Source organism: Carcharhinus amblyrhynchos, chromosome 5, assembly GCF_965287045.1.
Source record: "Carcharhinus amblyrhynchos chromosome 5, sCarAmb.v2.hapA, whole genome shotgun sequence".
NCBI classification, from domain to species: Eukaryota; Metazoa; Chordata; class Chondrichthyes; order Carcharhiniformes; family Carcharhinidae; genus Carcharhinus; species Carcharhinus amblyrhynchos.
In genome coordinates, this window is record NC_137328.1 from 116,171,773 (window position 1) to 116,186,103 (window position 14,331).

The window sequence follows — 14,331 nt, forward strand, 5'->3', positions numbered from 1 at the left end:
CCCATTGTTAGAACATTGTTAGAACAATTGTAATTGTGTAAAATCCATTATGCCACTCTGTACATTAAGTCAGAGAAATGAGGGCATGAATAAACACACAATTGTATGGAGTCTCGGTCTGATGCCCCCCTCAAACACATTCACTTTTATTCAACACATCTCAAGGAGAATGTTTTGATAATGGAGAGGGTGCATTAGCATTGGTTGATACCAGACTTTCGAAAATTGCATTGTGAAGACAGGGTTACCTGAACTTAATTTGCGTTACTCTGAGTAGGAAAAATACAGGGCTGACCTGTTTGGCTTGTTTAACTTATAATATGTGATCAGATACGGAGAAACGCCTTTCTCTGGTAGGTGAGACAAGGATATGTGGACCTAATCATAAAATTAAATTCAGGCTATTCAGGAGCAGAATCAGGAAACATTTTCCCTACGAAGGATTGTAGAAATCTGGAGCTCTCTCTCACCTCAAAGGGAATGGACATTGAGGAATGATTGGAGATAGATTGGCATTAAGTAAAGATAACAAGTTTGATTGGAACCGGTCAGTCACGATATAATAGAATGGATTTGAGGGGCTGAATAGCCAACACTAATCCTTTCATAGAATCATAGAATCATAGAATCCTACAATGCAGAAGGAAGCCATTCGGCCCACTGAGTCTGCACTGACCACAATCCACCTACGCCCTATCTCCATAACCACATGCATTTACCCTAGCTAGTCCCCCTCACACAAGGGGCAATTTAGCATGGCCAATCAACCTAACCCGCACATCTTTAGAGTGTGGGACCACCCAGAGGAAACCCACGCAGACATGGGGAGAACATACAAACTCCATACAAACAGTGACCCAAGCTGAGAATCCAACCCAGATTCCTGGAGCTGTGAGGCAGCAGAGCTGACCGCTGTGCCACTGTGCTGCCCCTTTGATACTTTAAAGCATTAATGAAGTGCCCTCTCGCCTCTTAAAATTGTCATTTTAGATACACGTAAAGCTCAGTCTTTTCAGCTGTATTCACATCTAAAAGAAAATTGCGTAACAAACCCATTCAAAGCATGAAAGGAATTTTTCTTGACGGCTTTGTAATCCAGCAGTAAGTGGTGACGTTTCTTCTCTTGAAAAGCTAAGCCTTCCAGGAATTAGTCGTTGCAGAATGCAGCCTTAACCACTCTTACGTCAGAACAATGTCATCTTCACCGAACCAAAGAATGGAAGCTTGTTGTCGCTTTGGCAGGTGGCAACATGTTCCCCTCAGTGCAATACTGCTCTGCCACCTAGATGGCGCTGATGTCTCAATTGGGCTTCAATAAAGAGGAAGCCTGGTCACGGCAATTCTGAACAACGAGCACCATTTGGACATTGTGCATCTTAAAACAACCGTTTACTTCTTCATCGCCCCTCGGTCTGCTCCATTCGGGCGAAGCATTTAATCTCCTTGTGAGGAGTTGGCTATCTTAAGGGCAGGTTCACTGGCTAATGAGCATGCACCTTCCCTGAATGATATCTGTCATATTATATTGCACCATCAATGCTTTTGAGGCTCACCTTTGCAGGAAGAGTTTAACACTAATCCGGTGAGACCAGTTACTTATTGACGAGCCGCCAGGGAAATGCCAAGCAAGTTTTCACAACTTACTCATTTAAATCGGAGAAGAATGATAGAATGGTAAAATTCCCACAGTATAGAAGGAAGCCATATGGCCCATCGAACCTGCACCGACAACAATCCCTTCTAGGCCCTATCCCTATAACCCTACCTCCTTACCCTACTAACCCCCTAACATTAAGGGGCAATTTAACATGGCCTTTAAACCTAACAGGTTAGGTGGATTGGCCATGCTAAATTGCCTGTTAGTGTCAGGGGGATTAGCAGGATAAATATGTGGTGTTACGGGGATAGGGCCTGGGTGGAATTGTGGTAGTTGCAGACTCAACGGACTCCTTCCACACTGTAGGGATTCTACGATCTTTGGACTGTGGGAGGGAACCGGGGCACCCGGAAGAAAGCCACGCAGAATGGGGAGAACAGGCAAACTCCGCACAGTCAGCGAGGCTGGAATTGAACCCGGGTCCCTGGCACTGTGAGGCGGCAGTGCTAACCGCTGTGCTGCCGTGCCACCTAATCAGGAGCAAGGCCCATTATTGCGTGCGATAATTACACATCAAGGTTAAAACTAAGCTTGTGAGACAAGTTGCACTCTACACCTTGTAGTGGAACAACCTCAATAAGGGATGTAATTTAAAGACAGTCATCTAGTCAATTTCAAATACTAATATAGAGATAGGAGCTTATTATAGAAATTTAAAAAAAAACTATTTTAATATTTATGACTTAAACGTGGGAGTACATTACATCTATAAGAGCTGGTCAAATATAAACTATCAGCCCGACTGCCGGCTATCTCACCCTAGCCGAAAGTTGCACCAGACTAAAAGTCCATCCCCTACACACCTGAATGAACGGGACTAAGGCACAGCCAGTATTGGGCATTGCATCTCAAGAGAGTGATTGGGGACAGGAGGGCAACCAGAATGTTGGGAGTCAGGAGTCAAAGGGGAAGGGGCAGAGATGCACTTTGGACTGAGATTTGGCGGCGGATGGGAAGTGGGGTGTGGGTCTGAGAAATCAGGAGGGGCAAAAAAAGCAGGCAGGTTCAGCAGGCCAGAGATTTAGGCCTCAATTCTCCCAACCCACCCATCACTGCGATTGTAGTAGGCGGGTTGCGGACAACGTGAAGGCTCATTGACGGTCAAACAGGAATTCCTGGCTTTCAGGCGAGCTCAGCCAGAGAGCTCCACTGTTAACGCGGAGCTGCAGGCTACACCTCTGCACCTCCTGGCTGCACTTTCCAGCAATTGTTAGTTACAAATTTACCATTTTGGTGACAGACTGTAATGGTCCCCTGAAGGACTGTGAGATAGGTCTCTTCTCGCAGGCCTCAATTTCCTGAAAATTTCTGACTTGAGTTCAGGGCGACCCAATTTGATGCAGGAGATGTCAAAAAGATATGAGGTCCTTACTTACAGAATCAAAATATCTGTGTCGGACACAGACAATAAGTGGCTTTCGTTTGCATGTGCCAGTATACACATGTCCGTCTCAATGCCTGTCCAGCAAGCAGGGAACAATAGTTCTCATAGAATCATAGAACCCTACAGTGCAGAAAGAGGCCATTTGGCCCATCAAGTCTGCACCGAACACAATCCCACCCAGACCGTACCCCCATATCCCTACATATTTTACCCACTAATCCCACTAACCTACTCATCTCAGGACACTAAGGGGCAATTTTTTTTAGCTTGGCCAATCAACCTAACCCATACGTCTTTGGACTGTAGGGGGAAACCCGAGCACCCTGAGGAAACCCACGCAGACACGAGGAGAATGTACAAACTCCACACAGACAGTGACCCAAGCTGGGAATCAAACCCAGGCCCCTGGAGCTGTGAAGCAGTAGTGCTAACCACTGTGCTACCGTGTTGCCCGCAGTGCCGTTTTAAATCTATTCATGTCACAAGTAACACTGCATTGAAGTTGCTGGGAAAACTTCCTCGTCGCCACATTCCAGCACCTGTTCGGGTACAAAGAAGTAGGCCCGCATCAGATTTCTGGCCTTGATTCTCTCTAATCCCTTTGAACGGCGAGGGTGCAATAATTTTCATTGGCGCAACCATGGATCCGACTTTACTGACCATCGGAGAATTTGGTGGCCTAACAATTCTCCATTCACTGGGACAGGATGGGAAAATCCCACTGGAGTGGACGGCGATACGATTCAGGCCAGTGATTCTAAACATAATGTGGGGGCGACACGGCAGCACAGTGGTTAGCACCACTGTCTCAAAACAATAGGAGCCCAGGTTAACTCCCGGCTCGGGTCACTGTCTGTGTGGAGTTTGCACATTCTCCCCGTGTCTGCGTGGGTTTCCTCCAGGTGCCCTGATTTCGTCTGAAAGACGTGCTGGTTAGGTGCATGCTAAATTCTCCCTCAGTGTACCCGAACAGGCGCCAGAGTGCGGCAACTAGGGGATTTTCACAGTAACTTCATTGCAGTGTTAACGTAAGCCTACTTGTGACACTAATAAATAAACTTCTGTTTGAGAAACTCACCTCTTATTCACAGCGGTGTTAAAGAGACAAGTGTAATGTTTGCACATTCTCCCCGTGTGTGCATGGGTTTCCTCCGGGTGCTCTGGTGTCCTCCCACATTCTGAAAGATGTGCTGGTTAGGTGCCAGGGTGTAGCGACTAGGGGAATTACACAGTAAGTTCAATGCAGTGTTAATGTGAGCCTTGCTTGTGACTAATAAATAAACTTTACTGGAGTAAAGCTCTCTATCCTCACAGGAAGTGCATACACTGAGGACTTGAAGTCTATTCATTGCACAGACGCAGCGCATTCATTAAATTCAAACTTCTTTCCCATGGAAACGTGTCAATTTGGTGCTGCTGAACAGGCTGGCTGAAAATCCCCAGGAAGCTTGAAAGGATCTCAGAACGTGAGCGCTACATCTTGAAATTGTTGCTGCTCACAGGCGTTTCCTGGCTGGCGGCCAGAATTTGCAGAGTGTTAAAGAGCAGCAAGTCGCCTGCCCTGTCAGTGCGGGAACAGGTGAGAGAGGACAGCACACGCAGGAGGGAGCCCGAGCAGCGAGGGAACTCCCGGCCAGCGAAATGATCCTGAAGAACTGCGTGGCTCTGATAACCGGTGCATCGCAAGGCCTGGGCAAGGCATTTGCTGAAGCCTTGTTGAAGAAAGAGGCAAAGGTAACACAGTGGTGTCTCATGCAGAACTGGTGGAGAGGAGAGGTGGGGGGGAGGGAGGGTAGTGTGTGCTGTGGGGGGTTGCTGTTGCCTTCCTCAGGGGAAAAGCAGCAAAATCTGATAGATATTTGTTTGCAACGATTTAAGTAAATATTATGTGCTTTCCCATCTGCTGCTCAGCACTCAGCTGGAATAGGGAGTAACTCTCTCCGTGCTGAACAAATATTATGGATTCTGTAATTTCGGCTCGAGCAGAAATTGCAACAGAGAGATTGTTACTTTTTTACACAGCGACAGGGTTGAGTGGGTGGAAGAACGTTTGGTGTCCAGAAACGCACGGGCGGTGGGGGTTCAGTCTGCATGTGTCTCATTCCTGAGTGATGGTGTTGGACAATCCCCTCGTAGGAAGATCACCCACCTGTTCCTGGTCCCACCCTGTTCGTGGATAATTCTACTCTTCTGATCCAGACCACACTCTTCCACAGAGGCGTGTTGGCTAGCACTGCTGCCTCACAGCGCCAGGGGCCGGGGTTCGATTCCCGCTTTGGGTCACCGCCTGTGCGGAGTTTGCACGTTCTCTCCGTGTCTGCGTGGGTTTCCTCCGGGTGCTCCGGTTTCCTCCCACAGCCCGCACGACATGCTGGCTAGGTGCATTTCCCGTGCTAAATTGTCCCTCGGTGTACCCGAACAGGCATCGGAGTGCGACGACCGGGGGATTTTCACAGTAACTTCATTGCAGTGTTAATGTAAGCCTATTTTGTGACACTAATAAATAAACTTAACTCAAGTTTCCCAGTTCCGCATTGAAACTTTTCAGCAGCGACAGGGGAAGTTCTGAACCCAAACCATTAAGTCATGTGCCCCACCAGGGGAACATCTAGACAGCCAGTTGTCTTCTCAATGGGGGAAGGGACGAGAGAGAATGTCTCATGATCTCTGAGCATCAGTGGTAGTGCCAGTGCAGATGTTTGGGAACGAAAGTTTTGAACTGTGAATGATAAACAGATTTGTGTATCTAAATTTAGCCTCAGCTGAGTAACACGCTATCTTTATCCCCACAGCAGTGATTAGTTATGACACAAATTCGCTACATGTTCCCAGATGTGCAGAGACCCGACAGCATTTCAGACGTCAGTGGAGGAAATGTTGCAATCCTCTGCCCTGTTAGTTTAACTTTCAGGTGTTAATACTGTCAGGAAACAGTCTCACAGGCACAAAGGGGCTGGAGGGTGGGCGTGAGGGCGGGACGGTGGAGCTGAGGCAGGGGGAGCCATGCAGAGAGCAGAGGGGAGGTGCGTGTGGGGGAGAGGGTCATGAAGAGGGGTGTGGAGGGGAGATTATTGGTGTAGAAGAGAGAGGATGGGGGTGATGGAGAAGCGCGCGGATACAGGAGAGTGAGGAGCAAGCTGGGGAATGAATGAAGAGTGGAGAAGGGCAGGGAGAGGGCCGATGATATAAAATGCTGGGGGAGAGTTATCTTAATGTGCACATGAATAGGGAGGGAATAGAGGGATATGGACTGAGTCAGGGCAGAAGGTTTTTAGTTAGGGCATGATGATTGGTACAGGCTTGGAGCCTGAAGGGCCTGTTCCTGTGCTGTACTTTTCTTTGTTCTTATTGAAGAACAGAAGGATCTTGGGGTCCGGGTCCATAGGACTCTTAAATCGGCCTCGCAGGTGGAAGATGTGGTCAAGAAGGCGTATGGTGTACTGGCCTTCATTAATCGAGGGATTGAGTTTAGGAGTCGGGAGGTAATGCTGCAACTTTATAAGACCCTTGTCAGACCCCACTTGGAGCACTGTGCGCAGTTCTGGTCGCCTCATTACAGGAAGGATGTGGAAGCTATTGAGAGGGTGCAGAGGAGATTTACAAGGATGTTGCCTGGATTGGGAGGCATGCCTTATGAAGATAGGTTGAGGGAGCTAGGTCTCTTCTCCCTGGAGAGACGAAGGTTGAGAGGCGACCTGAAAGAGGTTTATAAAATGTTGAGAAGAATAGATAGGGTGGATTCTCGGAGGCTATTTCCCAGGGCTGAAATGGTCGCTACGAGAGGACACAGGTTTAAGGTGCTGGGGAGCAAGTACAGAGGAGATGTTAGGGGTAAGTTTTTCACTCAGAGGGTGGTGGGTGAGTGGAATCGGCTGCTGCCGTCAGTGGTGGTAGAGGCGAACTCGCTGGGGTCTTTTAAAAGACTTCTGGATGAGTATATGGGATCTAATGGGATTGGGAGTTATAGATAGTTCTATGGCTTGGTAGGTATAGATGTGATCGGCACAACTTGTGGGCCAAAGGGCCTGTTTGTGCTGTAGTGTTCTATGTTCTATTATCTGAAAAGCAACTATGTTCAATGCTACATGGAGAAGGCGAGGAATGCCCTTAGGTCCATTGCTTATTTGGAGAACTGGTTCAGATACAACAGGCCGAATGGCCTACTGTACTGTAACAATTCACCACGTTCTCTGACTCTGTAAAGTTACAAAGGAATAGGGAGCAAAGTTAGTGGATGAGATGGAGGTGCAGACCTGTTTTGTTCGAGTTGTGTTTTGAGTTCACGCATAGAAGAGCTAAAATGATCTAAATCCAGCTCCTGATATCCATCTAGATATAAAGGAATAAACAGCATCTACTCTTGTGATGGTGTTCTGGTTGTACAATACTCATTGGTTAACTGGCTATAAACCACCTCACTATGATAGATGACACTTAATCTCCTGTCAGTCGCATTTATCTGAAAATGGAAAGTACAATTACAGAAAATCACAAGAGAATTAATGCTGATAAATTGCTCCTCAGTCTTCAAATGGGGGCGGCACGGTGGCATAGTGGTTAGCACTGCGGCCTCACAGCACCAGGGTCCCGGGTTCAATTCCCAACCTTGGTTCACTGTCTGTGGGGAATCTGCACATTCTCCTCGTGCCTGCGTGGGTTTCCTCCGGGTTCTCCGGTGTACTTCCACAGTCCAAAAGACATGCTGATTAGCTGCACTGGCCGTGTTAACTCCTCCCTCAGTGTATCCGAACAGAAGCCAAAGTGTGGCGACTAGGGAACTTTCACAGTAACTTCATTGCAGCGTTAATGTAAGCCTATTTATGACACTAATTAATAAAGGAATAAATAAGATAAACCCCAGCTCTGTCAATGGCAGAAGTTGATTAGTGTCCATTGATTGAAGTGGTTGGAGATTGGTACCTTGCAGATTGCCGACTCGATGGTCTGAATGGCCTCCTTCTGCACTGTAGGGATTCTGTGATAGTTCTCCGAGCTTGGATCTTTACTGTATCTATGGAAATAGCTTCTAGTGGTTAATAAATAGTTACTTTTGAGCCAGCTAAGACTACAAATAACTTAATAAGATCTAACAAACTGTGCCAAGCATTTTACAACTTGGGTACACATGTTTGATTTGATTTGATTGATTATTGCCACATGTAGTGCCCGATTTTACCAAAAATTCACGCCCGAAAATTGCAGTAAGTTCGGGCGTCGGGCCTGTAACGCGGTCTGCACCCGAGTCCGAGCAGATGGCGCCTTTAGCGACACCCGATTTGGGCATGGATCCACGCCCCAATCAGGCGGCCCGCGATTTAAATGCATTAGCATACATTTAAATCGATTTAATGAACCCCGCGCCCAACTCTATAATGCCAAACCCCACTTTACCGTCTTCAGTTCCGTTCCAGATCCGCGCTGTTACCGACCTGCAGAATAAAAATCCAAAGCAGATTCTTATTCTGCAGGGGAACCTCCGAAGCTCATCCTCCTCAAACACCCTTCGCAGACTCCCTGCTAACCACCCCGGCAGATGCCCCCGCTTCCCTACTGATCCAATCTCCCTGGGAGGCAAGAATCCCCCCCCGGATCGGACCCCCGCCCCCCGGGAGGCAGGCCCCCTTCACCAGAGCACACCCCCCTCTCCCAGTCAGACCCACCCCAGGAGGCAGCCCCCCCCCAAAGGGGCTCGGCCCCCCTCAGCAGAGCACACCCCCAACCTACCTCGATCGCTGCTCTCCCTCCACTATCCTTCTGACCTGCACTCATTGCCTGCAGCACCTTCCTGGCCTTCCGCTGACTCCTGCTGGAGGAGGAGGGGGGCGGGCTCAGATGGATCTCTCGTTGGTGGGGAGGGGCGCAGGATGGACTTTGGAGAATCTCCACCCCCCCACCCCACCCCCGGCCCCCGCAACCCAGAGATCCATCTGATCAAGGCTGAGAACACAGCCTTGAGGGGCCCAATGTTGAGGATGATTTTGGAGGAGGTGTTGTTGCCTATCCTTACTGATTGTAGTCTGTGGGTTAGGAAGTTCAGGATGCAGCACAGAGGAAGGAGCCGAGGCCCAGGGAACAGAATTTGGAGATGAGTTTCAGTGGAATAATGGTGTTGAAGGCTGAGCTGTAGTCAATAAATAGGAGTCTGACAAAGGTGTCTTTGTTAGCTAGGTGTTCCAGAGTTGAGTGCAGGGCCAGGGAGATGGCGTTTGCTGTGGACCTGTTGCAGCAGTAGGCAAATTGTACTGGATCCAGGTTTTCCGGGAGGCTGGAATTGATTCATGCCATGACTAACCTTTCGAAGCACTTCATAATGATGGAAGTCAGAGCAATAATCATTAAGGCATGCTGCTTGGCTTTTCTTTGGTACTGAGATGATGGTTGTCTTCTTGAAGCAGATAGGGACCTCAGATTGTTATAACGAGAGGTTGAAGATGTCTGAATATCCCCGCCAGCTGGTCCATGCAGGATCCGAGCGCTCATCCTGTGCTGTCTCATCAATGTTTGCGATTCGACCCACTACAGTGGTACCATCAGCAAACTTGAAAATCGAGTTAGAGTGGAATTTGGCCACACAGTCTTAGGCGTGTAAGGAGTATAGTAGGGGGCTGAGAACACAGTCTTGTGGGGCACCAGTGTTGAGGATGACCGTGGAGGAGATGTTGTTGTCTATCCTTACAGGTCGCATTCTGTGGGTTAGGAAATTCAGGATCCAGTCACAGAGGGAGAAGCTACTACTAATGATGTAAATTCATGGGGTAAATTGAGATTTCTTGTAAACAAATTCGATAAAAAATTGTGGGAGGTGGTGTGCCATTCCTGGCTTGGGTCACTGTCTGTATGGAGTTTGCACATTCTCCCCGTGTCTGCGTGGGTTTCCTCCGGGTGCTCCGGTTTCCTCCCACAGTCCAAAAGACGTGCTGGTTAGGTGCATTGGCCGTGCTAAATTCTCCCCCATTGTACTCAAACAGGTGCCGGAGTGTGACGACTAGGGGATTTTCACAGTATCTTCATTGTTGTGTGAATGTAAGCCTACTTGTGACATTAATAAATAAACTTTATGAAATAAACTTTACCTTACCTACCGCGTGGGGTTTTGTCGATTTGTGCCATCTCACAGCAAACTACAAAGAGTTTGCGGAAAGCTTTGGCCAGAGTTGTTGACTATTTGGATGACATCTCAACAATAGCGTCCACTGAGGAGGGACATTTGGCAAATTTGGGTGAAGTTTTGAAGAGATTCCGGAAGGCAGGAGTGCGTTAAAGAGAGAAAAGTGTGCCTTCCAAGCAGATGAGGGAGCTTATTTTGGTTATTGGGTTGATGTTCAGGGGTTACATCCAGAGGAGGACAAAGTGAAAGTGAATAAAGAGGAACTGCGACCAGGAACACCTCAGAACTCAGATCCCTCCTTGGGATAGTCAACTATTTTGGGCGGTTCCTCCCAAATCCATCAATATTACTAGTATCATTGCATGCGCTACTAAAGAAGCACCAGAGATTGGAAAGCACCACAAAAAGACACTTTTAAAAAGTTAAGCAGGTACTGGAGTTATGAGTGCATTTCAACCCCTTGAATAAGATAATCCTTACATGCGATGCATCACCATATGGAGTTGGGGTTATCCCACAGGGTTAGATTTTGAGAGACCCTTTGGTTACATATCAAGAACCCTGTCAGATGTGGAAAGAGGATATTCACAGTTAAGAAAAGAGGCTTAGCTGTTATCTCCAGTATTGAGAAGCTTCATCAATACATTTACAGTAGACATTTTATTATCACAGACCACAAGCTGCTCTTAGGGCTTGTCAAGGAGCAGAGGGCGATTTGAACAATTATTGCTGTGGGAGTACAGTGATGGGCACTGTCCTCATCCAACAATTGGCCAGGAGCTCACAGAGTCAATGCAGGTGGCTCAAGCCATCTCCTGTTACACAAAAACATGCCAATTCCTCTAGTCCTGCAAGAGACTGTCATGGCTTTAAACTTTCTGGACTATTTATCTATAATCGTAGACTCCGTGTAGTGCAGGATGAGACCATTCAGCCCATTGAGCCTGCACTGACAACAATCCCATCCAGACCCTATTTCCATAACTCCACATATTTCCCCTCCACATCCTTCTGGTAGTGTGGTGACCAGAATTGAACACTATATTCCAATTGCTGCAACTGAACTGCTGCTGCTGGGTCGATGCTCGTGAACCAGGTTGAACCTGATAGTTACAAATTTGACTGGGAGTGTGGAGGCAATCACAGTAAGAAGTCTCACAACACCAGGTTAAAGTCCAAAAGGTTTATTTGATAGTAAACGCTATTAGCTTTCAGGGTATGCCCCTTCAACAGGTGAGTGGAGAGTTCTGATCTCAAACAGAGCGTATAAAGGCACACACAGTTTACAGAATACTGATTAGAATGTCAGTCTTTACAGCTAATCAAGTCTTAAAGCTGCAGGCAATGTGAGTGGAGACAGCATTAAGCATAGGTTAAAGAGATGTGTATTGTCTCCAGACAGGTCAGTAAGTGAGATGTTGTAAACCCAGGCAAGTCATGGGGGTTACAGATAGTGTGACATCTCTTTAACCAATGCCTAATGCTATCTCCACTCACATTGCCTGCACCTTTAAGACTTGATTAGCTGTAAAGACTCACATTCTAATCAGCATTCTGCAAACTGTGTGTGCCTTTATATGCCCTGTTTGTGATCAGAACTCTCCACTCACCTGATAAAGGAGCAAACCCTGAAAGCTAGTGGTGTTTACTAACAAATAAACCTCTTGGACTTTAACCTGATGCTGTGAGACTTCTTACTGTGTTTACCCCAGTCCAACGCCGGCATCTCCACATCATATGGAGGCAAGGCAGAGGTTAAACAAATTTGAACATGATTTGTTAAAAGTGAAAAGACCATTTGAGGTTGACAATCCAGTCTGTGAAGAATTTTGCAAGGGGATTAAATTGGGTCTCAGGAACTGTGGTGCTCAGGGTGGGGCCGCTGTCCGATGAGGTGGAAGTGCAGGGCAAGTGAGAAAAGAAGCACAGAGATCAGTTGAGGGGACGGGAGCCGTCCTAAGGGCCAGGGCTACTGCCCGATCCAATTGTGCCAACAGTAGTGTTGCTTATCCAAGTAATGAAGTGGCTGATCAGGTCAAAGAGCCTGTTCCCAATGAAACGGAGAAAATAGTAGGAAGTGAGGCACAATTCCGGAAGAAAGTCCCAGTGGAGCAAGTCCAACCCAAACTACATCAATCAATTGAGCCATATTAGTCCTGGAGAAAGAGAAAGTCCCCTAACAGAAACAGAAAATGCTGGAAAATTTCCAGCAGGTCTGACGGCATCAGTACAGAGAGAACAAAGCCAAAGTTTTGCATTGAGAATATCCTTTTGCCAGAGTCCTGTCCCCTGACAGGCTGAGTTTCTGATAAACTGTGTTAAATTATTGCTATTGAACAAAGAACAAAGAAAATTACAGCACAGCAACAGGCCCTTCAGTCCTCCAAGCCTGCACCGACCATGCTGCCCGACTTAACTAAACCCCCTACCCTCCAGGACCATATCCCTCTATTCTCATCCTATTCATGTGTTTGTCAAGATGCCCCTTTCGTACCTGCTTCCATTACCCTCCTGGCAGTGTATTCTAGGCACCCACCACCCTCTGTGTACTTACCTCGTACACCTCCTTTAAACCTTAACCCTCGCATCTTAAACCTGTGCCCCCTAGTAATTGACTCTTCCATCCTGAGAAAAAGCTTCTGACTATCCATTCTGTCCATGCCCCTCATAATCTTGTAGACTTCTATCAGGTCGCCCCTCAACCTCTGTTGTTCCAGTGAGAACAAATCAAGTTTCTCCAACCTCTCCCCATAGCTAATGCCCTCTATACCAGGCAACATCCTGGTAAATCTTCTCTGTACCCTCTCCAATGCCTCCATATCCTTCTGGTAGTGTGGTGACCAGAATTGAATGCTATGTTCCAAGCATTGCCTAAGATTCTATAAAGCTGCAACATGACTTGCCAATTTTTAAACTCAATCAGCCCCCAGCCTTTTACGCTCCAGAGCAAAAAGGTTCCTAGTCTATCCAACCTCTCCTTATAACTCAAACCATGAAGTCCCAGTAGCATCCTAGTAAATCTTTTCTGCACTTCCTCTAGTTTAGTAATATCCTTTCTATAATATGGTGACCAGAACTGTGCACAGTATTCCAAGTGTGGCTTTACCAGTGTCTTGTACAACAAGATGTCTCAACTCCTATATTCAATGCTCTGACCGATGAAACAAAACATGCCGAATGCCTTCTTCACCACTCTGTCACTGGTGACTCCACTTTACTCCTTACTCCTTGCTTAAGTTTCTTTCTGGTCTCCGTGTATTCCACACTTGTTTCAAGTGTTCCCAGCCTCCTAGCCTTGACAAATGCTTTCTTTTTCTCTTTGACCAGACTCACAAATCCTCGTTATCCAGGGTTCCCGAAACTTGCCATACTTATCCTTCATCCTTACAGGAATGTCTCGGTCCTGAATGCCTATCAATTCTTGAAAGCCTCCCAAATGCCAAACGTTTGTTTGCCCTCAAAGGTCTGCCCCCAATCTACATTCTCCAGTATTGAATTGGAAATCGTATCAGTGATTTATGTATTGTATAATAAGGGACTTAAAAGGGGAGGGATGTAGTAACTGGCTCTTTTAAGTGGGAAACTTGGGATGGTCATGTGACCTGATTGCCCAGTGGGGGATCTCGGTGCAAAACATAGGCCTTTGCAGCCAGGTTGATTCTAGAGTTGAAAGTGGTGATTAGGTGGTTAGCACTGCTACCCCAGAGACCTGGGTTCGATTCCTGGCTTGGGTCACTGACTGGGTGGAGTCTGCACATTCTCCCTGTCTCTATGTGGGTTTCCTCTGGTTTTCTCCCACAATCCAAGCAATGTGCTGGTTAGGTACATTGGCCATGCTAAATTTTCCCTCAGTGTACCTGAACAGGCACTGGAGTGTGGCAACTAGGGGATTTTCACAGCAACTTCATTACAGTGTTAATGTAAGCCTAGTTGTGACACTAATAAATAAATGTAAACATCATGAAACTACTCTGTATGTTTATCTAAAAATAAATTGTAAATCAATGTTCATTATGCTAACTGATGGTTACCGTTCAAATAATTTAATAATGCCTAACAAACTAACCCTAGCACTTTACCACACTTGGCTTACCAATCTGTAATGAAGTTAACTTTCTTCTACATTAAATCATTTCACTTACCCTCAAGCAGGTAATTAAGAAGGCAAATGAAATTTTATCC

General features: G+C 46.9%; 1 protein-coding gene across 1 annotated transcript in view; it reads left to right on the plus strand.

Annotated features, from left to right (window-relative positions):
- The first annotated feature begins 4,608 nt into the window (after positions 1-4,608).
- LOC145343300 (15-hydroxyprostaglandin dehydrogenase [NAD(+)]-like) overlaps positions 4,609-14,331 on the plus strand; it is an 86,492-nt gene continuing 76,769 nt past the window's right edge. The window contains exon 1 of the mRNA XM_080189454.1: positions 4,609-4,775. Coding sequence (XP_080045580.1) covers positions 4,683-4,775 — 93 coding nt within the window. The 5' untranslated portion in view covers positions 4,609-4,682. The remainder of the gene's footprint in view (positions 4,776-14,331) is intronic.